The sequence below is a fragment of the Chelonus insularis genome, unplaced genomic scaffold, assembly GCF_013357705.1.
Source record: "Chelonus insularis isolate UGA/USDA-ARS -01 unplaced genomic scaffold, ASM1335770v1 contig_24_pilon, whole genome shotgun sequence".
NCBI lineage: Eukaryota > Metazoa > Arthropoda > Insecta > Hymenoptera > Braconidae > Chelonus > Chelonus insularis.
Window position 1 is genome coordinate 802281 of NW_023276446.1, and position 27947 is coordinate 830227.

At 37.7% G+C, this 27947-nt stretch overlaps 2 protein-coding genes across 5 annotated transcripts in view; one reads left to right on the forward strand and one right to left on the reverse strand.

The window, feature by feature from the left end:
- The window catches only part of LOC118064632 (signal peptide, CUB and EGF-like domain-containing protein 3), a 78572-nt gene that overhangs the window by 29004 nt on the left and 21621 nt on the right, over window positions 1-27947 (reverse strand). The window contains exons 1-3 of one of the 4 annotated variants that reach the window (XM_035079347.1): window positions 27371-27899; window positions 805-892; window positions 577-713 (exon numbers count right to left, since the gene is read on the reverse strand). The exons of the other annotated variants lie outside the window; for them this stretch is intronic. Of the exons in view, the coding sequence (XP_034935238.1) occupies window positions 577-622 (46 nt within the window). The 5' untranslated portion in view covers window positions 623-713; window positions 805-892; window positions 27371-27899. Of the gene's footprint in view, window positions 1-576; window positions 714-804; window positions 893-27370; window positions 27900-27947 lie in introns of those variants that run through there. 4 annotated transcript variants of the gene reach the window in all.
- LOC118064636 (uncharacterized) lies at window positions 10854-11752 on the forward strand. Its single transcript, XM_035079354.1, has 3 exons — window positions 10854-10924; window positions 11174-11399; window positions 11468-11752. The coding sequence occupies exons 1-3, from the start codon at window positions 10865-10867 to the stop codon at window positions 11740-11742; spliced, it is 561 nt and encodes a 186-aa protein (XP_034935245.1). The 5' UTR covers window positions 10854-10864; the 3' UTR covers window positions 11743-11752.

Below are 27947 nucleotides of genomic sequence, written 5' to 3' on the forward strand. Positions count from 1 at the left end.
GATTTATAGTGTATAGGGAACGTTTGGGGAATAAAATTTTTTCATACGGGAAACCATACAACTATTGTAGTACAATATATTAAAATTATATTTTTGAAATTATGCGTTTAAATATCACTGCTCTACGATTAATTAAGAACAGGGAAAGGTCAGATAGATGTATGCAACACGTAAATAACATTTGAATAAACTAAAACTTAATATACATATTAAGTATAGTAGGTGTATATATATAATATTTACATAAAACAAATTTATTACGACACTAGAAGTTTATATTTTTTGATATGTGTTAAAACAATATTTATATAGAATATGTTAATCACTGAACTATTGGAACGAATTGTTGAAATTAACTTTCTACAAATAATATCCTTCAAAGTAGGTGTTTTACGAATGTTAATGCCATAATAATATTTTGAAATATTATTATGTTATAACATAATCTCATCGTCATATTACCACAATAGTTTATTTTCTAATTCACAAAAACTCCCGTATTATATTGTTGTAATCCTCAGTATTTGTAATATAAAAAAAAACTATTTCGATTAATCGTTTTTTTATTGTACTTACTTAATGTTTTTTTCAAATTTTTTGATGGTTTAATGAATTTTTTCATTATTGAAATACTAGGATGTGAATCATTTTTAAACCATTTCAGTTGATCAAAGTTATCATTTGAAAGATTGTTGATATCTTTTTCTTGTTTCCTAAATAAATTACATTTCAATTATTGCAAATAAGTTTTTCTCGACCAGTCTATATGGTTTATTATTTTTTTTAGAATATAACAAATCTTACTTCAACTTATCACAAATTTCGAGATTCTTCAAGTTCTGCAGAGTAATATTTCTATTGAAGTTAAAATTTTTTGAACTTTGAGTAAACCCTGAAAATTAAAATAGAGTAATCTTTTTATTTAGATATCGTATATCTAAATAATTACAGTTTCGATAACAAAAAATGAACGATGATAGTCAGAAAAGCTTCGTGCATTTTGAACAATACCCAAGAAAGGCAATAGATGTATAAAATTTTTTCCTAAGCATTTTACATCTAATGATTTCATGCTATCAAATTAATAGATTGAATTCACACAGTCTTCTAGGGACGGCACAGATCAAGGGAGGAGTCACATATGACGAATACAGGCACGATTTAAAGCGAATTATATTCGCTGGCAAGATAGCTTAACTGCCAGAGCAGACAGCGCGTAACTGGAAGGTCCGGGTTCGAGTCCTGGTCTTAACAGAATATATTTTTCTCTAAAAATCGTCCTGAGCTAGTCGTGGAGTAGTCTATATGTGTTTTATTGGCTAAAGTGGAGGTGTACATCTAAAAGGGAACTTTTTCCAATATTTGTTCAGTGTATAATCACTTTTGATTTGCACGTTTTTTCTTGGTCCAGGATGTAAAAATGCTTTAGCCACGGTGTCAGCAGTAATGTCTTTGATTGGAATTGCTTTTGGCCACCTAGAGAATCTATCGACCATTGTTAAACGGTAGCTAAATCCTTAAGACTCAGGCATCGGTCCTACTATATCCACATGCATGTGGTCAAAGTGTTGATCAGGCTCCAATATTTCTTATTCTATTTTTACAGTTTCAGGTGATAAATTTGATTTTGATTTTATCGAGACTGTAGAAATAAAGATTTCCAATATTAAGGTTAATTTAGAGGTTGTTTTTGCTGAAATTGAAGAAGAATGTATTCTAGGATTAGATTTCTTAATCAAGTCTGGTTTATTTACTGATTTCAAAGATCTTCTTGATAAAAAAATTCTCAGAAAGTAATAAAATTGTTTCAATTAATAAAATTAGTTCTTCTTTGAATAAACTTCCAGAATTTGTTTTAGATTTGTTTGAAAGATCAACATTTTTGGATGTTAATGATAAATTTCGTTTTGAAGAACTTTTTTGAAGAATATGGATATTTGTGCGAAAAATTCTTTTGATTTAGGAAAGTGCAAAATTTTACAACATAAAATTAATGTTGGAAATGCACTTCCTATTAAACAGGCTCCTCGTCGTATTCCTTTACATCATAGGGATAAAGTTGATTCAGTTATGGAGGAAATGAAACAACAGAATGCAATAGAACCTTGTAATGGTCCTTGGGCTTCTCCTGTTGTTCTTGTCCAAAAAAAAGGTGATGAAATTAGATTTTGTGTTGACTATCGTAAATTAAACGATGTCACAGTTAAGGATTCAACACGAATTCCTCATCAAGAAGACATATTGAATATGGTTCTTGGTGCTCAATGGTTTTCTACCGTTGATTTAAAAAGTGGATATTGGCAAGTTGAAGTTGCTCCGGAGGATAGATCTAAAACTGCTTTTTGTATTTGGAATAAGGTTTGGCAATTTAAGGTTCTTCCTTTTGGTTTGTGTAATGCTCCTGCTACCTTCGTTAAACTTATGAACACAGTTTTAGAAGGTCTTCTCGGTAAAATTTGTTCAGTTTATTTGGATGATATTCTTATTTTCAGTAAAAGTCTAAATGAACATTTTATTTATCTTCAAAATGTTTTTGAAAGACTCTCACAAGCTTCTCTTAAAATAAATTCTAAGAAATGTATACATTTCCAAAAAAAAGTTATTTTCCTTGGACATGTAGTTTCTGGTAAAGGACTGAGAAGTTCTCCAGATAAAATTTCTGCCATTATTAATTAGCCTGTTCTTAAAAGTAAATCTGAAGATATAAGTTTTCTAGGTCTTTGTTCTTATTATAGGAAATTTGTCGAAGATTTTGCTACTATTGCAAAACCTTTATATCTTATTAATTAGGAAAAAAATGATTTAATTTGGGATGTTTTAGATTTTCAAACATTTCAAAAATTGAAACAAATTTTGACTTTTACTCCAATTTCGGGTTATCCTGATCCAAATTATCCTTTTATTCTTGATACTGATGCTTCGAATATTGGCATTAGTGCTGTGTTATCTCAAAAGATTCCAGTTGATCGTAATGGTGTTCTTCTGTTTATGAAGAAAAAGTTATTGCTCACTTTAGTATGACTTTAAATAATCGAGAACGTAACTATTGTGTTACTAGGAAAGAATTATTAGCTGTTGTTATTTCTGTTGAACATTTTCGTCATTTTCTTCTTGGCAAGAGGTTCACTATTAGAACTGATCATGCCTCTCTCACTTGGTTACTTTCTTTCAAAAGTCTTCAAGATCAAATAGCTCGTTGGTTTGAAATCTTATTTCAATATGATTTCGAAGTTCAACATAGACCTGGTCATAAACATGGCAATGCTGATGGTCTTTCTCGGCGTCCATGTGATTGTAAAAAATGTCTGAAAGTAGATTCTGATGAAAAATGTGATAGTAGGCATATTTTCCGTGTCATTTGTGAAATAAATAATGATTCTGATTGGATCAAATTTCAAAATGATGATAACATTTTGAGTTTAATTATTAAATTCAAAAAGGAAAATAAAGTTCCCGAGTTTAATGATGTTTCACATTTGGATTCTACTTTTAAAATTTATTTACTTTATTGGAATTCTTTAGAATTGAAAAATGGTGTTTTAGTTAAACGTTGGGAAGCTCCAAATCTTTCTCATATTATTTTTCAGGTTGTCATTCCTCGAGCTAAAGTGAATAAAATAATTCATGAGGCTCATAATTCTCCTTCTGGTGGTCATTTTGGTATTAATAAAACGATTTCAAAAATTCGTCAACGATTTTCCTGGGCAACTCTTAAGCAAGATGTTGAGATTTGGTGTAAAAAATGCAAAGTTTGTTTCGCTAAAAAGGGTCCCCATAAAAAGTCTTGTGGTCAACTTCAAATTTATAATGTTGGTTCTCCTTTTAAAAGGGTTGCCATTGATATTCTTGGTCCTCTTACTAAAACCTCCTCTGGTAATAAATTTTTACTTGTTGTTACAGATTATTTTATTAGATGGCCTGAGGCGATTCCTCTGCCTAATCATCAGGCTTCTACTATTGCTAAGGCTTTAGTAACTCAAATATTTTGTAGATATGATGTTCCTATTGAAATTCATTATGATCAGGGTCGAGAATTCGAATCTAAAATCTTCAAGAAGGTCATGAGTCTTTTTGGTATTAAGAAGACAAAAACCACACCTCTTCATCCTCAATCAAATGGTTTAGTTGGAAGGTTGCATAGGACTATTCTTCAATATTTGTCCAAATTTATTAGTAAGAATCAAAAAGATTGGGATAAGTGGATTTCTTTATTTTTATTGGCTTATCGTTCTTCAAGACATGAAACTACTGAGTATTCTCCAGCTTTGTTGATGTTAGGTCGTGAATTAGGGTTGCCTATTGATCTTCTTAGAGGAATTAATCCTTCAGATAATTCTTTTGAGGATCATTCTATAACTGATTCTGTTTTTAATCTTCGTGAACAATTAAAGATTGTTCATGATAATGTACGTGATAAGTTGCAAATTAAATCTGAAAAACTTAAGTATATGTATTGTAAAATAAGACCCAATAACAACTTCGGCAAATTAATAAATATAGAAAAATGTTTATTAACGATTGACAGCAATTAATAAGAAAAAAAGAATCCGTGTGGTCAACTCAAGTCTCAGTCCAAAACTAGAGATAAACAAACTCTCCCCTTGTTGCTATAAACAATCTAATCGTCAAGCAATCTTCGTTAACTAACAAACTGTCGTTAGCCAATCCATCTATAGATGGACACACATATATTTTACAGTATGATTTGAAATCTAATATTATTTCTTTTGATGTCGGTCAAAAGGTTTGGTTATTTTTCCCTAAAAGAGTGAAAGAAAAGTGTCTAAAACTTCCCCATTTTCGTACTGCCCTATATGGTAGTCTGAATGTGGGCACTTCGAACACGCCGAGCGCGAGACGCGTTAGCGACCGCCGACCAAAGCGGATAAAGTTGGTGCTACGGGAGGCCAAATTCCAAGCCCTGTGCCTGGGGCTGCAAAGTCAAAATATGACATGTAGGCCTAGGTACAACTGGCCAATTGAGGTCGGACTCGTAGTAGTATGTTGTAAGGTCTCGGGCTTGTTACGTGTATCCCTGTGCCTGTTCTAGGTGCAGGTATACGCGTTCCGGGAAATGCCATCGCGAAAAGAGTAGAGTTATAATTTCCCAGAGTTATGCCCAAAGAGGCGAGGTACTCAATTTTCGTCCTTCGGACGGGGGAAGCATGGATTTATCGTAATCCAATGAGAGTCTTCCGTTGAAGTTCAATTCGTTTTCTTTTTTCATATCATGGCTACCGCGAGTCGCGCAGATTCCTCCCTAGGAGACGGGAAAGAGCTTGAGCTGAATCTCCAGTCATTGAATGAGATCATTGGGAGATCAAGGTTGGGAGGATTATATGTGCAGGTTAACATCACAAATCGGGACGATGACAGAAGCAATTAAGGCTCTGAGGAGTGATGTCAACGCGATCAAGAGGGGGCAACCCGAAAGAACGTAGATTGGTGCAGCTCAGAGCGCACCAGCAAATCGCGACAGTATCAGAGTACACGGAACTGCTCCACCTAATCCAAGTAATGAGAGGGGAACGTCTTCAACGACCTCTTCTGTGGCAAATTCTCCCAACCATTCATCCTTCCAACAACCATTGTATCCCCGCCATCACCATTCCCTATCAAAGATGGTAAGAGATTAGGATCTGAAATTCCTGAGTGAGTAAAACGCGGAGCTATTCATATAGACACTAAAGAAAAATGTTCGGAGTGAAAGTCTGAGCATCGAGCAAACTACTGAATAAACGAAGGAAACCACTTCGGTGTTATAACTGTGCTAGAGTAGGACATTCTATAATGCAATGTAAGAGCCCTCATAAGGATTATTGTCATTTTTGCTGGAAAACGGAAGTCACTAAATTTAGATGTCAATGTAAAGATGAATTAGAGTTTCAAAAAAAATTGCGATTGCCTCGGACGGAATAGCAACCGATCCGAGGCCCAAAACTAGTGCTGTTCAAGTGGATGCTACTCAAAGCAATCCAGTAACAACAAATAATAATATCGTAAATGACAAGGACTCTCGTGGTCCAGCAAATGTCAACGTAGGTACTATCAATGATCCAGATGAATATCAGGAGGGGGAAGTAGATGAGTATAAATACAGTGGTAGTGAATTAGAGTATGAATCAGAGGAGGAAGACTCAGGAAATCCCCCTTTTGTTTTCACGACACAAGTAGATGTCAATTCTGAGAGAGAGTTAAATAATAATGATTCTAGTACTTGCAATTATCAGAGTCAAGTTCATATTAGCTCGTTGAAAAAATTTTCTCAAGCTGATAGGGCCGTTGGTCCATCACCTTTTTACGTAACTATTCATTTACCTATTGAAGTCGATTTTAATGGCGTGAAGGTACAAGGTATTATCGATGATGGGAGTGACAGAAGTTATATGTCAAAAGCACTCTATGAGAGAGTGAAAGATTGTCAGATTTCTCCTAAAGAACATGACTTCGTTACACAAAGAGGAACCAAGTTCGCAGATGGGGTTACTATTGGCAGACCAGAGTTCGCCACGAAATTTAAAATATCTGTTGATGGTTGGTTAGGCTATTCGTACATTTACGTAATAAATAAAATATCTAATGATCTGATTCTTGGCCACAGTTTTACTTTGGATTGGTGGATCGAGTCTAGCTCGAAAGACAGATATTGGAAATTTCATGGAGACGATAAGCTTCATCCTTATGCCATTTTTCCTTTACGTAGTCAAGAGAAATCGAAGTGTGATCAATGAAGAGCAGATCGAATCGCTTCTATGGTCGATAGTTCTTTTAAAAATCCTTCTCCAGGTGATTCACCTGAGAGTATAACACGTTTTACAGACGAGTTCAGTACGAACGCAGTCACTAATCCTTCACCACTATGTCTTCTGTTATTGGTAGACGATCAACGTGCCACTTTAAATATATTTCTTAAATAATAATCCAGTCGGTTTACGGAACGTGAATCAGTAGCAACAGATTACATTCAACACAATATACTATTGACTGATCCAACTCCTAATAAATAGAAACCCTACGTGGGGCGTTCAGGCATTAATGAATGTGGAGGTGGATAAGTTACTAAATAAAAAATGGAGTATTCCTAGTAATAGTTCCTGGACGAGTCCAGCTGTTTTAGTTTTAAAGAAAACTGGTGACAACCGATTTTGTATTGATTATAGGAAGCTGAATGCTGTCACCGTTAAACTTGCATATCCATAACCTAATCTTCAAGATATATGAGACGCTTCACACGGAGCAAAAATCATCAGTACGATCGATTTAAGTGACGCTTTTCATCAGATTCCGATGAAAAAAAATAGCCAACCACTTACCGCCTTTATGATAGAGGGCAGGGGCCTTTTTGAATTTACTTGTATGCCGTTTGGCCTCACTGGCGCGCCCAGTACTTTACAGAAATTAATGGAGCTATTAAAAACTCAAATCGTCTAACGTATTAAGAATGAAAATAAACCAATTCAGTGGGCAGATAGAATGTTCGCCTACTTGGACGACTGGATAATCGTGTCCGATAATTTTAAAGAGCATTTACAAATGCTGACGTTGGTCTTCGACGTGTTGTTTGACGCTCACATGATGGTTAATTAGAAAAAATCACATTTTGCTCGCGAACAAGTAGAGTTTTTGGGATTCATTGTAGATTCGCGGGGCTTACGACCCAATCCTGACCGTTTCGAACCCATCGTCCAATTTCCAGCTCCTAGGAACCGTAAGGAACTCAGGAGATTTAACGGAATGGTCAATTGGTATCGTCGACACCTCATTAACATGGCGAAGATACAATCCCCATTAAATAAACTTTGTAGTCCTAATGTCACATGGCAGTGATCAGAGGAATGTGATAGATCCTTTTGTGGGATTAAAGATCTTCCAGTTAAAGCTCCAATGTTGAGCATGCCTCGTCGAGATTCGCGTTTTTATGTACACACTGACGCTTCTGACACCGGAATCGCTGCGTTATTAACTCAGAAAGACGAACAGAGGGAACATCTAATATGTTGTATTAGTCGCCCATTCAAAGGGGCAGAGTCGAACTTTACTACCACTGAAAAGGAGTGTTTGGCAATGATCCACGTCGTTAGAAAATGGAGATGTTACTTAGAGAACACACCATTCACCGTCTACACTGATCACAGCTGTCTAGAATCATCTAGAGAAAATGGAGGTAAACTCTACAGGTTTCGTCCTAGCTATTACTACGACATCATAGGGAATGAAAAGTCTTGGAAACTGGTTCCTAAGGAATCAGAAATCCCTCAGTTGTTGAAGGAACATCATGAACCTCCTCAGTCCGGTCATTTAGGCCGATGTTGAATGCTTTGCAGTCGGCTCACTAGACGTGAAGAGAGTTGTCATGTGTTTAAGGGAAGTATCCAACCGTTGGGGTGTATCTTCTCTACTCTTGTGTGACAATGGCACGGAATTCATCAATAAACATGTTGCTGCATTCTTAGAAAAAGTAGGGACCATATTATGGACTACTCTGGTCTACCACCCCTAATCTGAATCTATTGAAATCGAATCAGATTGAATGGGAAACTAATCATCAATTTTAAAATTTGGATTTAATTGGATTTTATTAGAAATTTCTAATTCAAGCTCAATGGGGTTGAATGGGAAAATTATCGTTCACTTATAAAACATAGGAATTGTATGATTAAATTTGTCCAGCTTTATAATTCTTGTATTCATTAATAATATTTATTAACTGATGAAAATATACATCCTATTTACATTATCCTTGTACTCATTTTTTTTTCAAATCGATAATTTCTATTTGATTTTTACATTAAAAAATAAATGACACCCTACTGTATTTCAATATGTAATGTTATTGTTTTTATTTATAACACACCATTAATACAGAAATATAAAGGTCAAAAACAAAATTGAAATAACGAAACTTAGAGCATGTATTATTCGATTTCGATCACTCAAGAAATATAAATCACGTACATGAGCATCAAAGAAAATCATATAAATGTTAAACGCAAACAATTGAGAACCAATTCTATTAACAAAATTATAATGATTTAGTCATATAGCCTTTCTAGCCTGACCACGCTTACCCACAAGTTCACAATTTTACTTAAGATTAAAATAGTTAATACTCTTCATACCGTAATCGGGAAAATACTTTTCCACGTGCTCCAGTAACCTTCCAAGAATCAGTGAAGTCCTGATCTGGATGTCTGGTTGGTACTCAGTCCCCAAACAACATCCAAGATCAAAGCCACGGAGTTTAGGTTCCAGAAAGTTCCAACGAAATAGGTGTGAAGAAGTATCGTCTGGTAGCCGTGTTGCCAGGCCGGCGTCCGGAAGCCAAGAAAGTTATTATTCAATTTTTGAAGATGAATGTGGTGTCAGGAGGATGACCCCACTCCTAATGAGACTACCTCGGATGACCGCTGGTGAGCGCGGGCTAATTAACCTAACATAAATAGGGCAGTGGTCGCTAGTGCACTACAAATAGTATTTGGTTGTATACAAATATATGTAATGTCTTCTTCTGAATTTTCATTTTTAATATTCACTACGACTAGTTTTCTCAGAATACTAGTAATCGGCTCAGTTCTTGATTCTCCTCGTATTTTTCCGATTTGAAACATGTGAGTTATTATCGAATTTATTGCTAATTTCCAAATGTAAAACATCTGTAGCTTGACAAAAGTATGATCATTTATAACTTCAAAATGTAATATCCGACCAATTGAACTATCTTCTATTAAAACATACGTATTATCAGTTTTTTTTGTTTTTTTGTAATAAATACTTTGATAAACAACTCCATTTTATATACATTTATGATATATCATTCTATCTTCGGGTTTCAATGAATAATGTGATTTGTTGTTTATTACTGTAACTTTATCTGCTGTACAATAAATATTTTTGATAAATTTTTTGCGACAAACTATCTCCTTACATAAAATCCATGTCCATGATTCTCCGTTGTCATTAAAATTCAAAATATTTTCATAATTATTTTTTCTCTGGAAAAACCAACAATTCCCAAAAAACCATTATCCACAGTTCAAAACAATGTAAGTTACATAATATAGGACAGAGAAAAACTACATACGAAAAACAGGAGTTATAAAAAAATCTGGAATTGTTTTTTTCATAGATAAGTGCTACTGAAAGTCATATTTCAACGATAAACAGCTTTAAAGGGAAAATTACACCCTGTAAAAAACCAACAACTTCCAAAAAACCATTATCCACAGTGCAAAATAATGTAAGTAACATAATATAGGTTAATTTAAAGAAATAATTGTATTGAATTGTCCAATTATAAATCCGCTATTTTTTAGAATACGTTTGATTTTTATTTATAAGTTATAAATCAAATAATTTATTATGTATCAGTAATATATTATTCGTTGGAATTCACGCATCGTTGCCATCATGCAGTTAATGCAGAAACACTATAATTGTAGAACTCTTTAATTTTTAATAAAGAAGTTGGTTAGTTTAAGGAAAAATTGGTGGTTTTATAATTAGATAACTTAGTATTAAGTTGTCTATGAATAATATCTATTATTCATCGGTATTACAATATGATATTAATGTTTAGAATCTAAACAGTAATGTTGTTCATGAACAATTGATACAACTACAGAATCAAAATAAAGAATTACACGATCGTGTACTCGAATTAACGGAGAAGGACATCGAGCAACAAGAATTAATAAAAAAACTTATACATATTAATATGGAATTGGATGAAAAAATTATAAGCCAATATGGAAGTTCTGAAAGTAAGTCATAGCACTTCAATCTATTTATTCATTATATGTAATTCTTACTTAATTGTGCTTTGAAACGTGTTTTTATATTTTGAATAGATAATATAAAACAAAACATGAATAATAGCAACGGAAATTTTCCTCCGATTGGGGACGATGATAAAGATAACAAATCAGTATGTATTAACAATCTTCCTATCTTTCTCTCAGTTCAATGTCATAATAACCTAGATTATATAATGTACAATTGTTATTCAAATTTTTTTAATAATCTTCAACTCAAAATTCGTTTAGTGTATAAATTGTTATGCTACGTGTATAATTTGTTAGAGTAGTATAAATAATTGAAAAATACATAGTAATATATACATTTTTCTTATTTATAACATTAATAAATATATAAAATTTATCTAATTCAAATTCAGACACATATTGGTGGTGGAGAGTCGATACCAACAACAACATATAAATTGATGATGAGTGAAAAAAAACCTAGTGTTTTTGTGAGGGATGCCGCAAAAGTATTATTTGGAGAAGAAATATTACGAATTAGTACGATTACAGGAAAACTAAGTAATAGAAGTAGAAAGTCACAAAAGCTAAAGATGGAGCAAAAAAAATTAGATCCACGTTTATTGAATATCCTTGAAGGTATATTTTTAATTGTAATAGAGAGTATCGAAATATTTATGATTACAAAGTGATTAATTTTTTTTTAGATTTCACAACTCATTATTCAAATCAACTAAAGTTCAGTGAGATGTCAAGTGTGGAAAGAAATGGCCACATATATAAAATAGGCACATACATGGGCGGACTAATTAGCGAGCTAAAATCCAAGTCATCTCCATCAAATGGAAAAGATAAGAGTAATGAGGAAAACAAAGAAAATGAAAATAAAAATTCTAATCCCAATGAAGAGGATACTGTTGATTCAAATGATCATTTCAATCCCAAAAACAATGGTGATTATAATGAAAGTGACTACGATTAGTCCTTTCCACATAGATAGAGACATAAATATGATAAATATATTAATATATATTTAATAATAAAAGTAATACTAATAATAAAGTCATGAAAATTCATAAATAAATTTATGTACTGATTTAAAACATGGCATTTGAATTAGTTTTCTTCCATAGAAATCAATTGGAGAATTCTAAAATTTTCCGATTCAAAATCAAGCTTGAATAAAGTTTTTGCTATTATCTCCTTTTCCAATTTGTTCTGACTTGGAGGGGCCCAAGTCAGTTAGTCAGGAATAATCAAAATTTCGTAATGCTGGACTTGTCCACCGGCGCTTCAGTCAACTCACCGGACCAATCATCGGGAAGTATTTCCCTCATGGCCCAGAAGGCAACTCTACGGCCCTAGTGACGCCAACAAGCACGCGGTCGAGCACTTGTGGCGTCAGTTAGCTCCAGGCAAATCAAGCGGTCAACTCTGTAGAAAATTACAAAGTCAGTTAGCTCCAGGCAAATCACGCGGTCATCTCTGTATAATTTTTCGCAGTCAAATCGCAGTTTTTTTTGCAGTCAGCTCACTCGTTGTACAATAACGTACGGTCAAAGAGACTCAGACACCTCTCACTAAGATACGTGAATCATCAGATTACTCTCATCAGTGCAAGTGGTCCAGTATATTCAGTTTGTAGTGTCTTTGGGCGCGAAGCTGAACTGGCGTCGACGCCATAGTGCCTCACGGACATTCACCTATACATCGCTCCCCCGAATAACTCTGGTGTATACTGTGAATGTTGCTATTCACTGTTTTGTGAGACTATGTTATTTGGTGAAAAAATAACCATTGGACAACTCATAAGTGTACAAACAATTATGGTACAGTCAACTCAACTAGATGTAGTGATTATTAAATTCTATTGAGTACGTTAAGTGTTATTGTTGAATAAAAACTATAAAACCCAAGCAATTCAGTGTTAATAAACTATATTTTAGAACCTTCTAGCATCCAACCTTTTGTTCTTATTCTGCTCTGAATTCATACAGTCCACTAGTTTTCAGTTTGCTCATTCGGCCGACTCGAAGTCAGAACATTTGGTCCTTCGAGCCGGATAAGAACAGCTTGGATGCATATCGAACAATTCTAGAAGGTTCTAGGGCTTCATAATTTTGTGAATATTTTGTGAAATGCTCTGTATAAAGTGCTTGGAATTTAGTTAGACTCAAATAACTTTCAGTGTCAGTGTGTAAACAACCTTACAGACAAAAGGTGTTTACGCATTCCAGTGCCCAGTGACACTCATCTGTATTATTGTGAGACAGTGGTGCTCATCTCACAACTTAAACAATTTCTTGAGACGCTTGGCGCGCAGTTTGGTTGTGTGAGAGTCAAGATAACCTTGACGCAGTCAACTCACGTGTATATAAACATAGTTCGGTAATTATTGTAGTGTCCTTAGTGTAAGTTTAGTCACCTAAAATTATTATTAAGAGCTCGTAGACTCAGTTAATTAATTTGTGTGATTCTTTTGGTGTTGAGACTTTCTTGAAAGCCCACCATTGGTATCAAGGTGACAGCAGACAACTCTAGCATCAGTTTTTGTGCATTTTTTTTTGTGATAAGAGTAATTATAGTGACATTAGACAACTCATTTAAGTAAATCATGGCAGATAAACGTGTAATTTCTCCTGCCAAGTCGGACTACATAGATGTAGCTGACGACAACGACTCAATAGAGGGTATGGCCCAGGCCAAGAACCGCAGCCAACTCAACCAGGTTAACAGCCATCAACCTCCCAGCAGTGAGGTGATGATGTGCCATTTCCACAGCCGACTCCAGATCACACCCATTCATCTAAGCAGACTTCTCACCAGGTAACTCATCATCATAGTCAACTCTCTGCAGTCAACTCTAATTATGTTTTAGTCAATTCTCCAAGTGGTGGTGTGATCACTCAACATGCAGACAACTCAACGATTAATGGTTATGAATCATGTCAATCGATATGTGCTGACAGGAGTAAAGAATGCTTCTCTGATGACTCGACGGAAAGGATGACCTTAGCACATGAGGTTTCGGCCTCAGGAGGGTTGAGGGTCCTGGAAGAAGAGTCAGAAGGTCTCGTTCGATCTCCTACAGCTGAAGAAAAGAGTCAAACTCACACTAGTCAAATCTCAGACGACTCACATGATTCAACAATCACCAAGAACACTACAGACAACTCAGATATCCATGGAAGACTCTCTTCAGCACTCAGGGCAGCAGAAGATCCATGCACTAACGAGTCTCCAGTTCAATCAGACAGCTCAGCAGTCTTACTCGCCACAGCCAATGCAGTATTACTTTCAGACTACTCTCAGTTTCCAGTAAGACTCCTGATAGACTCAGGGTCTGAGCTGACGTTCATCTCATCAAGTGTGGTAAAGACTTGTCATCTCCAACGTCGTCCATCAGTAATATCAGTGCTGGGAATTGGTAACGAACCAGCTGTACAAACTAGAGGAGTGACAACAGTGACACTTAGATCAACTCACACACAGGAGCAAGTTACAATTAATGCTCATATTCTCAAATGTGTCACTGGTACTTTACCAACCAGACAACTCAAGGAACTCAACTGGTCAGCTCTCAACTCTCTGCAACTTGCTGATCCAGACTACTCAACTCCAAGACCCATTGACATCTTAATAGGAGCAGATTGTTATGGTCTGATTGTGAAAGCGGGCATCAAACAATGTACGCAGTCATCTCTAATAGCCCAAGAGTCCATCTTTGGATGGATGCTCATTGGAATGCCACAACAGACAAGATGCTCAACTGTGAGAACTCATCACGCAGCAAGGGTCAACTCATACCAGCAAGTATCTGATCTCTTGACAAAATTCTGGGTTCAAGAAGAAGTTCCAGAGACTTCAGCCAGCCAACTCAGCCCAGATGATCAATCTTGTGAAGATCATTATGTTACGACTCATTCAAGAGATCAAGATGGGAGATATATTGTGAGAATACCACTCAAAGCATCACCATCTCTGCTAGGCAACTCATCAGCGAGAGCTCATCAGTGTTTACTACACATGATCAGACGACTCACAAAAAATGACTCATATGCACAACTCTATCACAACTTTATGCAAGAATACGAGTCACTGAACCACATGACACGAGCCAAGGCAAGTCCAGTCAACTCTCCAGTGTATTATTTGCCTCATCATGGTGTCTTAAGAGAAGACAGTGTTACTACAAAGCTTAGGGTAGTATTTAATGGCTCTAGTCCATCTTCTAGTGGTCTATCAGTGAACGATATTCAACATACTGGTGCCAAAGTCCAGAAAGACATTGCAGACGTACTCATTTGGATCAGGCAGCATAAATTTGTGTTCACATCAGACATCACCAAGATGTACAGACAAATCAAAGTCCACCAAGATGATTGGGATCTCCAGAGAATCCTGTGGGTAGACGAGCACTCCAAGATCATCCCATATCAACTCACAACAGTCACGTATGGTACCAGATCAGCTCCATTTCTGGCTGTTCGCACAATGATCCAGCTAGTGAAGGATGAGGGTCATAAGTTCCCTCTAGCTGTTGATCCACTACTAAAAGGAAGATATGTGGACGATATTTTTGGAGGTGCTGACACCGTGAGTCAACTGATAGACATCTCAACCCAAGTCAGACAACTCTGCATGGCAGGTGGCTTCCCGTTAGCGAAATGGCACAGCAACTCACTTCAATTCCTTCAATCACTTACAGACAACTCATCAGAAGAGCAGATCCACTCATTTGAGAGCAGCAAAACGAAATTACTTGGGCTCTCGTGGATTCCAGCGACCGACTCATTTAAGTTCAACTCAAAACCTCCTCGTGAGAAGTCCAAGCTCACAAAGAGAATAATTTTATCAGAAACAGCACAACTCCACGATCCACTTGGATTTCTAGCACCCTTCATTGTCAGAGCAAAGATGTTGCTACAAGAAATCTGGCTAGATAAAATTTCCTGGGATGACCAAGCCCCAGATCACATCATCACCAAGTGGAACAGCTTCAGATCAGAACTCTCACATGTCTCAGACCTCTCAATTCCACGATGGTTACGGATTACTCAGAAATCGACCGTGGAACTTCATGGTTTTTCAGACGCCTCACAAGCAGCTATGGCAGCTGTTGTTTACATACGGGCTACTCATCCAGATCATAGAACTTGTTCAACTATAGTCTGCTCAAAGTCTAAAGTTGCTCCACTGAAGAAGATGTCTATTCCTAGACTAGAACTCACCACAGCATTGCTGCTTGCCAGACTAATCACTTATGTAAGGAACAACTTAGACATTCAGCCAACTCAACTCGTATGTTGGACAGACTCCTCAGTAACATTGACCTGGATTCAGTCTCACTCATCCCGTTGGAAGGAGTTTGTAAGAAACAGAGTGTCAGCAATTCAAGATCTCACTCCAATCAGCGTTTGGAGGTTTGTACCTGGCAAACAAAATCCAGCGGATTGTGCTTCTCGAGGTATCAGCATATCCCAGCTTCGGAAGCACCCCCTGTGGTGGACAGGACCACAGTGGTTAACAGCAGACGAATCATTATGGCCAACTCAATCATCAGTGTACGATTCAAAAGCTCAGCAGGAAGAGCGGCCCGGGCTCACTTTACTTACTCAGACAATTCAACATGATTATCATTGGGATATGATATACAGACATTCTCGGCTAATCAAATTGCTCAGAGTGACTGCAATTTGCTTCAGATTTAGCCAACTCCTCAGACGAGTACCGCAGTCATCTCTCACCTTCCCTCTCACGCCACAAGAATTAGAGAGAGCAAGGATTTTTTGGATAAAGGCAACTCAAGAATCGTACTTCTCACAGGAAATCAAGCAGATCAACTCAAATTCACTGCCCGTCTCACACCCCCTCGCACGATTGACAGCATTTATTGACACTCAAGGAGTCATACGTGTTGGAGGGAGGTTAGCAAATGCTAGCTTGGACCAAGAAGCAAAGCATCCTGCAATCCTACCACAGAAAACTCATCTTTCCAGACTAATCATTGCAGATGCTCATGAAAGAACATTGCACGGTGGGACGCAGGCAACTCTGAACCTCATACGATCATCGTACTGGATCATTGGCGGACGACTCCCAGTACGATCCTATATTTATCATTGTATGAAATGTGCTCGTTTACGTGGCGAACGAGCGAAGCAGTTAATGGGTCAATTGCCGTTATCAAGAATCACTCCAGCCCGACCATTTGCCGTCTGTGGTGTGGATTACGCTGGTCTCATCACGCTAAAGACTTGGAAAGGCAGAGGCGCCAAAACATCTAAGGGTTGGATGTGCATTTTTGTGTGCTTCGTTACTTCTGCGCTTCATGTAGAAATTGTAACAGATTATTCAGCAGACTCATTTATTGCAGCGTTCAGAAGGTTCACTGGACGTCGAGGTGACTGCAGAACTCTCCACAGTGATTGTGGCACCACATTTCAAGGCGCAGACACGCTCATCAGACAACTCTTCAAGCAGGGGACTCAACAGTTCAGTCAACTCGCAGCTGTATTTGCAAAGGATGAAACTGATTGGAAGTTTAATCCACCAGCTGCACCACATATGGGAGCAAAATGGGAAGCTGCAGTCAAATCAGTAAAGTTCCATCTTAACAGAACGATAGGCGACTCACTCTTTACATATGAAGAGCTTTCCACACTGCTTGTCCAGATTGAAGCAGTCCTTAACTCCAGACCACTCGAGCCTCTCTCAGCCGACTCTACAGACATCTCAGCATTGACTCCAGCACACTTCTTGGTTGGTGAACCGCTAGTAACATTACCAGAGCCTTCACTGGAAGATGTGCCAATGCCACGCTTGTCCAGGTGGCAATTTATTCAGCAGCGACTCCAATCGTTTTGGTCAACGTGGTCAAAACAATACCTTCAGCAGCAACTCGCCATTTCCAAGTGGAAACACCCCGCTCACAACATCACAGTCGGCTCACTTGTACTACTCACTGACGAGAGGTTCCCACCAACGAAGTGGCCTCTCGCCAGAGTGATTGAGGTGTTCCCAGGATCAGACGGACTCATCAGAACAGTCAAACTCAGGACAGCAACAGCAGAACTCGTCAGACCACTCACAAAACTAGTCATCTTACCATACACTCCACCAGCAGAAGATCAGCAAAGGCGTTGCTGATGGTGGGACAATGTTCTGACTTGGAGGGGCCCAAGTCAGTTAGTCAGGAATAATCAAAATTTCGTAATGCTGGACTTGTCCACCGGCGCTTCAGTCAACTCACCGGACCAATCATCGGGAAGTATTTCCCTCATGGCCCAGAAGGCAACTCTACGGCCCTAGTGACGCCAACAAGCACGCGGTCGAGCACTTGTGGCGTCAGTTAGCTCCAGGCAAATCAAGCGGTCAACTCTGTAGAAAATTACAAAGTCAGTTAGCTCCAGGCAAATCACGCGGTCATCTCTGTATAATTTTTCGCAGTCAAATCGCAGTTTTTTTTGCAGTCAGCTCACTCGTTGTACAATAACGTACGGTCAAAGAGACTCAGACACCTCTCACTAAGATACGTGAATCATCAGATTACTCTCATCAGTGCAAGTGGTCCAGTATATTCAGTTTGTAGTGTCTTTGGGCGCGAAGCTGAACTGGCGTCGACGCCATAGTGCCTCACGGACATTCACCTATACATCGCTCCCCCGAATAACTCTGGTGTATACTGTGAATGTTGCTATTCACTGTTTTGTGAGACTATGTTATTTGGTGAAAAAATAACCATTGGACAACTCATAAGTGTACAAACAATTATGGTACAGTCAACTCAACTAGATGTAGTGATTATTAAATTCTATTGAGTACGTTAAGTGTTATTGTTGAATAAAAACTATAAAACCCAAGCAATTCAGTGTTAATAAACTATATTTTAGAACCTTCTAGCATCCAACCTTTTGTTCTTATTCTGCTCTGAATTCATACAGTCCACTAGTTTTCAGTTTGCTCATTCGGCCGACTCGAAGTCAGAACACAATTAAGAATTCAATCGAAATTTCATGTTTGAATGAAATATTTCTGATACAACATTCTCAGTCATTCTGATTCAATTTGTTTTAAATCAGAATTAATTGGATTCTTTTATAAAGACTATGTTCCGATTCTCATTTAAAAAGTAGCATATCAAAGAAATTTTTCCAATTGGAACCGATTGAAATTTGATTATTTTCCTATTCATTACTATTCAAACAATAAAGTGTCAATGGAATTTTTTTTAGAAGAACCGATTAAAATTTCAAAACGGAATTAATTTGATTATTTTCCTATTTATTCCTATTCAAAAAAGAGAGTTTCAATATGGGTTTTCTTATACATACCGATTGGAATTTTGATATTAAATAAATATTTATTATTTTCTCATTGGAATGTAGTCTGTTTATGGGATATTTCCTATTGATTCCCATTGAAATTGTAAATTCAATCTGAATTGCGCCGTTCAATCAGATATTTTTGATGCAAATTCCTGATTAATTTAGACTTTCTCAATCGGAAAAAAAATCCAATGGGAATGAATAAGATTGCTTAATGAGGGATGAATTACCACCTGACACACATAAATAGTTCAGGACTATTTCCTGTTTTTTGATACCATTCAAGAAATGTATTCATGCTTGATAAGCTTCAATGAATGTCGGACAAGAAGCATCTACAACACTATCAGCTGGAGAAGAATTTTGATCATTATATAACTCTTCATCATCTAATTCTTCAACTCGATTAGTATTTTCATCAGGATATCGTCCTAATAAGATGTCTTCATTCGAACGAGGTTGCCAACCAAATTCTCCACTATCTAGATCCAACCAAGTATTAATATCTTCAATGGACAAATCTTTATATTTAGGAATTTCAGTTAAGAAATTCTAAAAATCTTCAGCATTTATCATTTCGATTTCTGAACTTAATTAAACTTTTCCAATAGTTGCGAATATTTTCAGAGGTTACTTGATCCCAAGCGAGTTGACAAAAATTAAAGCATTCCAGTAGATCGAACCGACGAAGGACATCTTGATTATTGTTTATTTCATCTTCAATTAGTAATTTTTCAGAGAAATAATTCTTATAGAATTTTTTAAACTTTTCTATGATCCCCTGATCAAGTGGTTGAATGAGTGAAGTTACATTTGAAAGTAAATATGAAATAGAACAGTTTTGACTTAATTCATTAGAAATCTGAGCTAATGGGTGGCAAGGCGCATTATCTATAATTAATATTATCTTTCTATATTTATTTTTTAATAGATCATATTTTTTAGTTATTTCAGGTACCAAAATGGATTTATACTACTCCATCATCAAGTCAGATGACATCCAGGCGTTCTTCTGATTCATATAATGTACTGGTATATTTGTTACATTTTTTAGACATCGTGGCTGGGCGTATTTTCCAATAGCTAATAACGACAGCTTATGACTTCCCGTATCATTGCAACATAGTAGTATAAATATGCGATTCTTACATTTTTTCCGGCCTTCAGCACTCTTCTCGTTTCTACACACCAAAGTTTTAGTGGGCTCTGCTTTCATTGGCGGATAATTTTTCACCATGAATGTTGCGTTGTTTAAGCCCATGCCTCTTTTTGAACCTGTCAAGCTAGCCATTACTTGCACGAAAAATTTCTTTTCCACCTGATTGTTTATTATATATCACTGCTTGTTTTTGCAGTATGAGGCCTGAAATGGCTAATCCCATATTTCGTCGTTGTCTAAACCACTCAAACACTTTTTTTTCTAATTCACTGTTTTCTATTGCTGTAAATCTTTTTGTTCTTAAGTTACCATCACAATTGTGCAACACGTTTCTGGCGTTGTCTACATCATTTTTTCTCGTCTTTATCATGGCGCTTGCCTGTCTCGTAACACCAAACTTTACTGCTATATCTCCCGGAGATGCCCCATCTTCTAGCTGTTTTAAAATATCACAGCGTTCTTCAATAGTCAAACTAATCTTCTTAACCTGCTAAACAATCATCAATAATCAATACTCCATTCGAACAAATGTTTTTATAGTGTAACATGCAAAAAATGTGTAATTGTTATCAAAAATATATATGCAAGTGAATATAATATTTAATAAGAAAACTTTTACTACATACATACCTTTTGTTCTGCCATTTCACATTTTCACATTATTTTTATCACAAATTGAGGTTATCTTTACGTTCTGGATCCTTTTTATAATTGATTATTTTGCGCATGTGCAAGCATGTGTATGCACATAGGAGAAAAGGGGCATACTGAAAAGTGGGGATACGGAGGAATGTTAACTGTAGAGGAAGATCCTGGCCCGAATGGTTAACAAATAAGGGGTTCTACTGTATTAAAAAAAAAAAAGATTTACGTTGAGCTATATAAGTTTTTCCGCTAAATAAATGTTTGATTCTCATAATAAAGTTCAACTAGTAAAAGAGAGAAAATTTAATTTTGGGGTTTGAACGAATTTTAATAAATGTTTCTACCTTGTTATCAACTCAGCATCCACCTTCTTCCATCCTAACTCACCTAGCTTATTGGGAATCGTCATCAGAAAGAAAATTGTAACTCCACCAAAGATCCATGATCTCAGAAAATTATAGCAATAAACCCGGGGTGGGAATCGTTGGTGTCGAAATCTGGTGACCACAGAGGATATCAGGCGTTCGCATCCATACAGATAAGAACTTGCTTGCCTTTAAGAGTCGTCAAGACTTTCTTTAGATGTTCAATGTAAACTTCAATTAGATCTTTAAATTGAAAGTAATGTGAAATAGCATAAAATGAATAACTAATTCCTTCAATGAGTGCAGTGTGCATCATTAAGTTCATTCATATAACGCATTTTGATAAGAGGATTATCTACAACAATAGCCGATTTAGGTTTTTCCTGTTTATGGGTTTTGTGGTGACAAGGGCTTGGCAAAGTCCTCTTACTGCTTAACCTTGTGAACCGGCATTCGGGGAGTAGGGCTCCTGTAATAACAGTACATCCAGCTGCTTTTCATTCACAAGTGCAAACGCTTCTTTTGTAGAATTAACGGTAAGGTGAAGGTTGAGTTGCAGGAGACGAAGTTTATCTGTTATTCTAACATTGGTATTCTTTGCGATATTTTTCGACGGCGTTTGACTACTTGGAGTAAGGACACCGGCTTGGTTGTCTTGTGGTTCGCATGCTGGAACGTTTTGATTATAATTATTAATATTATTATTGTCGTTGTTGATGTGTGTTGCCTCTGAGGAAACCTGTTGCCGAGCCCTGGTGAGCTCAACACATTTCCTTGCTCACAATCACAGGAGCCACAGTAGAGGGGCTGGTCAGAGCTTCAAGGAACACCTTTGTAAACTAGAAACCAAAGGATGAATCCTCGTTTACGACCAATCAATTGTGAATATAGAATAACCTTCGTAGTGTCGTCATACAATATTTTCAGGAGAAGAACGGGCTCCCGGAAAGTGGTTTGCGTGCGATTTACTAGCCACCCCCATGGACTAGATCTTCACATCCCGCAAAGCCTTGACTTGTGGACATATTGTATAAATAGTAGTGATGGTGGCTCTTGGCCTCTGGCCCGCTATAATAAGGACAGAGTTACCAGGTATACCCACGAGAAGGGATCTACCTCTATAACTCAAATCAAGGACAAATCCAACCATCCAAGAGTGGGCTAGTGCATTACACGTGGCGCCTGAAAATATCAACGACTGGAGACCGTACGGGGAATATCGCTGATTAAATAAACAAACTGTTCCAGAACGCTATCCGGTAGCACACATTCTCAATTATACGTCCATCCTACATGGCAAAAAGATATTTTCTACGATCAATGTAGTACGAGCCCAAGATATTCCAAAAACTGCTGTCATCACGCCATTTGGTTTATTCGAAGTCTTGGTTATGTTATTTGGGCTATGCAATGCAGCTCAAACATTCCAACGGTTTATTCGTCAGGTTTTAGATGGGCTAGACTTCGTTCACGCCTACCTAGATGATCTGCTAGTCGTCCCGGAGAATAAAGAGCAGCATATAAAAGCAGTGTTTCATCGTCTACGAGATGTTTGGCTAACAATTAACCTAAAAAAGTGCGTATTTGAAGCTGAGGAAGTTCAGTATCTTGGATATTTAGTTTCAGCTACGGATCACAGCATATACCAGATAGAGTGAAAGCAATCGTTAAGTTCAAACAGCCGAAGACTCTCCAGCAACTCTATCAATTTCTGAGCACATTGAATTTCTACCGGAGATACATAAAAAACGCAGTGGCAGTCCAAGCACCCTTGCACGCGTTACTTCAAGGTGCACGCAAAAAAGATCAAAGGCCAGTTCCTTAGACAGAAGAAACTATAGCAGCTTTCGAGACATGCAAGTAGCAAATAGCAGGTGCGGCGTTACTAGCTCATCCAGCCACTGACGCACCGTTACGTACTACTTGTGATGCTTCAAACAGAACTATGGGTGCTGTACTTGAACAAAATATCAAAAACTAGAAACCTTTAGATTTTTTTTCCAAGAAATTCAATCCTACTGAAACCAAATACAGTGTTTACAACAGAGAATTGTCTGCTATTCATCACGCTGTGACATTTTTTAGACCTTGGGTAGAGGGTTACGATTTCACCAATACTCAACGAATATTGTAGCATTAAAAGGTCAGAAAACATCGTCGCTGATATTTTTTCAAGAATAGACGCAAGCAGCACTGTACAACCTTTACGTTCACTTAAAGTCATTAGATTATCTGAACAAGCTAAGGCACAAGCTGATGATGAAGAACTAACACATCTAATCAGTAATAATATCTTGTCTTTGAAGCTCCAAAAACTGACTTTTGGATCTGATGCTAAGGAATTATACGGTGATGCGTCACAACAAGATATGAGACCGTACGTGCTGGAAATATTCAGACCACAAGTATTCAACGCTTTCCACAACTTGTCACGTCCTGGAGGTAAAGTTACATACCAACTCATATCACAAAAATATGTCTGGCCTCACATGAACAAGCACATTGTTGCATGGGCACGTAATTGTATACCTTGTCTACGATCTAAGAAAGTGCAACCGTGCAACGCCCTGGAACTGCTGTTGGACCAGTATACAGGGGAAACCGGGCAAATATGAGATTACTCTCTAATATTGACTTTACTTATGTAGGTAAATGAATAATAAAAGAATCAATTGGGTTCAACTTTACTTAGATTTATTAAGACTTTACTGGCTAGCTTGACGTACAGCTCCCAGCTGATCTCGAACCCGATGTTAGTCTTTTGTACTCTAGCCTCTTAAGCACTGCTCTCCGGAGAAGCGTGTTACAACGTTGATTGGTTTACCACAGTAATCATTTAGATCTCCCTGAGATTGTTCTAATAATTTCTTTGGCACTTGTTGCCGGCTATAGCTCTTTTGACAGAGAAGCACACCTCCAAAGTCTCGTGTACGTTATATATTCGATTTTCCATCGACCGCGAGGTGAGGTAATCGATTTTTGTCGGTGGCGCACCTTGCGTCGTGTTGCCGAAGTAGTCAATAGATGTCGTGAGGGGTTGTATGGCAGATGATAAAGCACTTGTTACATCTGCCCCCGTCTACTCCTGGAATCAACGCCGTCTTTTCTTGCCTCGTTTGTTATAGCTCGGACTGGACTTGTGGGGGTACGTAGGTCGATCTTTATGAGATCATAGTGATGACTGATGGTGTCAACAGCCTCTTATATCTTCTTTAGTCAGGCTAGACTGTTTAGAAATTGGATTCGAGAAGCTGGTGAGGTGGACGGTTACTTGGTGATGTTCTGCTGCGGCTATTGGTCGGCGAGTCGCTTGTTTCAACTCATTCATCTCACTCTTCACTCGCTGCCAGAATCGACTTTAACATTTTAGTGTGGACGGTTTCCTCTTTTCTATCCCGGGTTTGTCGAAAAGCATCAAGGAAAGCGAATCCCTGGTGGAATAACCACTTGTCTTGTTTAAGACATAGTGTTTACAGACTGTACCATAGATACCAGTGCATTAAAAAGCTTGGTGCCGATACCCACTGAATCACAGCGGCGAGACTTTGATACCGCCAGCAGGTAAGAAAGTACTCCCAAGCGCTTAAAAAGCAAAAATAAAGAGCTGGACGATAAATGGAGTGTGGTTTACAAAATTGCGACCGACAGATGCGAGTCGAAAAAGTCATGAATGTACTTCGCACTGAAGAGGGTAATGGAACCTTGAACTTTTAGGAAACAGCCGAGCGATTGCTGACAGTACACGTAGTCAATGACCATCTAGAAATGGACACAGATGAGCAGAACAGAATAAAAATAGACGCTCTTAGCCTATCCAGCACAGATGATGCAGAACCATTTAACAAAGAAGAACTTAAGCAAGTCGTCCGAACGGCTAAGAATGGAAAAGCTCGTGGGCCAGACTTGCTGGAAGTGGAGGTTGTTAAACGTGCAATTGCGTACCTTCCATAAAAATTTCTAACACTTTTCAACGAATGCTTGTCCCAAGGCGGCTTTTCTCGGGCTTGGAAGAAGGGAACAATTCGTATGCTCCTACACTGTAAATCTCAGTTGTCTAAAATGCATTTTTTAATGCGGATAAGTGTGTTGAATATGACGTCGCCCATTTGATAAACATTGTAGTCACTTTTAACGCAGATCTTATTGTGTAAAAAGTCATATTTAACACACTTATCCGCATTAAAGTAATGTATTTTCGAAAACTGAGATTTATAATCTAAAGAGTTCCGACAAAGATGTAGCAGATCCAAAATCATATCGACCTATATGTCTTCTTTCGGTACTAAAAACTTCGTCTTTCAACTAGCTTCCTTAAACAAGGAAACATTTCAGATCACCAATATGGATTTATGGAAGGGCGATCAACAATAGATGCAATATTAATAGTGCGAAGAGGAGTGCAAAAATCTACAAAACGTAACGTGGTTGCATTGCTCTTCGTTATTTTAGGTACGTTTGATACTGTATGGTGGCCTTTGGTCTTCAAAGGACTAAAGTCACGGAACTGCCCTAAAAATATCTACAAAGTAATGCAAAATTACTTTACAAATCGTACAGTTAGTCTATCTTGGGAAACTGGCTCCGTGACATGAGCGGCCACGCGTGGATGCCCTCAAGGATCTGTGCTTGGCCCACTGTGCTGGAACATTATGTTCGATGACCTATAAAAAATACTTTACCAATCTGAACATGGAAAACGTTATGCGGCCTATGCGGACTATTTAATTGTCATTATAAATGGCAATTCTAGAGAAATCCTCGAGGCCAAAGGACAGGCAGTCGTTAACACAATACTCACTTAGTGCAAGAATGCTAAGCTCGAGTTATCAGAAACCAAAACAGAAGCAATCTTCATGAAGAGAGAAATCAAACTTAGAGGTAAGAAGAATTACAGGGATGAAAACAATCTCAACTATCGAGAATATAAACTACACCTCAAAAGGAAGAAAGACAGGCACAAATGTAAACCGCCGAAGATCACCATAAAGGGTAATAAAATAAAGTACCCTGAGATAGTTAGGTACCTGAGGGTCTGGTTCGGCAGACCTCAATATATCCACTTATATTCATAAACGACGGGCGCAAGCGGGAAAGTTATTTTACAAAATGAGATGCCTTTCGCGAATGCGTTGGGGACTCAACTATCACACTTGTCTAACTATATATAGGGCATGCTTTCTGCCGGTGATTGCTTATGCGTCCCCGGCATGGAGCGATTCATGTAACGCTAAAGATTAGCTTTAAGGCTTAAGGCGTCCTGGGAGTTGTCGCGCACGCTCACGCATCTACCCTGAGGGACGGCCTCTGCGTGGCGGTAGGCGTCCCGCCTATACGCATAGCGATCAGTGATCTCAATGCGCGATATACACTTCGTAACGACAAAGCAGTTACGTACAACAATGTTAGGATTTCTCTGAACGACAATACGTCAAAAGAATCGTCGACGCCGATAATGAACCTCAGGTAACAAACACTCAAAATATGGCAATTTGTCAAAGCGTGCACGGAACAGAAATTGTTTGAGGAAATTGAACTAATCCGCGAGAGAGTGAGAGAAAAGAGAAGAAAAGCGCGAGCGGGAACAGCAATGCCCAATACACATAATCCTCCAGCCTGTAGAAGTAGTAGGTTATTACCAATGCCGTAAAACATAGCTCGTGAATTTCATTGATCCACACCTGGGTGTTGTCGGAGCACCCAGGCACAGGTTGCAGGCCTGCAATTTTTGCAGAACATCTGTAACCTGTGAATCAAATGAATAGGGACTTTATTCTCTATGTTTCTTTTTTTTTGTCCCGTTTTTTTTTCTTTTCACTTTACTTTTAGGTATTCAATAATCTCTAATGCAAACTTTTACATATTTCAAGAAACCTCTCAATACTAATCATACATTCTTTCAGCTGTTAACAATATAATGGTGCTCCCCCCCTGGGGTCACAGACCAAAGCGGATAAAACTGGTACTACGGGCGACCGAAATCTAAGCCCGCACCTGGGGCTGCAAAGTCGAAAAACGATATGTAGAACCAGGTGCTTTCGGTCAATTGAGGTTGGACTCGTAGTGGTATGTCGTAATGTCTTGGGCTAGATGCGTGTATGAGGATACATATCATACCTTTCTAAAGGCGCGAGAATACCACGTCCCAAGTAACGCCGTCATTAGAAGTAGAGCCACTCCTAGAGATATGCCCTATAAAGCGAGGGACTCAAATAAAATGTCCTTCTCAGGACAGGGAAACAAGGATTTGCCCTCCATTCATCATATGCTCCGGAAACTGTTGAAGAATTTTTGTCCATACATCTTTTTTACCGATGATGAAAATACCTGATATCGTGGCTATTTGTAATTTACCCTGGGCTTAGATGCCTGTTGTGGTGTCATAGATACACTGTTTATGAGAGTCTACTGTAAAATGGTAATGATGTAATAAGTCTGCTCCGAGAATGTCGTACGGCACCTCAGCGACACGATAGACCCATGAGACTGGTCGTTGAGGACCCAGATTTAATGTGATTGTTTTTTCTTTATACGCTGGAATACGACTGCCATTTGCTGCAAAAAGCTCGATTTACGATGTTAATCTGCTCGCGTAGCCGGAAGCAGTGACAACTCGGCGCTTGTGTCTACCAAGAAACGTTGTCCCATATTGCGGTCATAAAGGAAAAGACAGCAAGATTGTTTTATTACTATC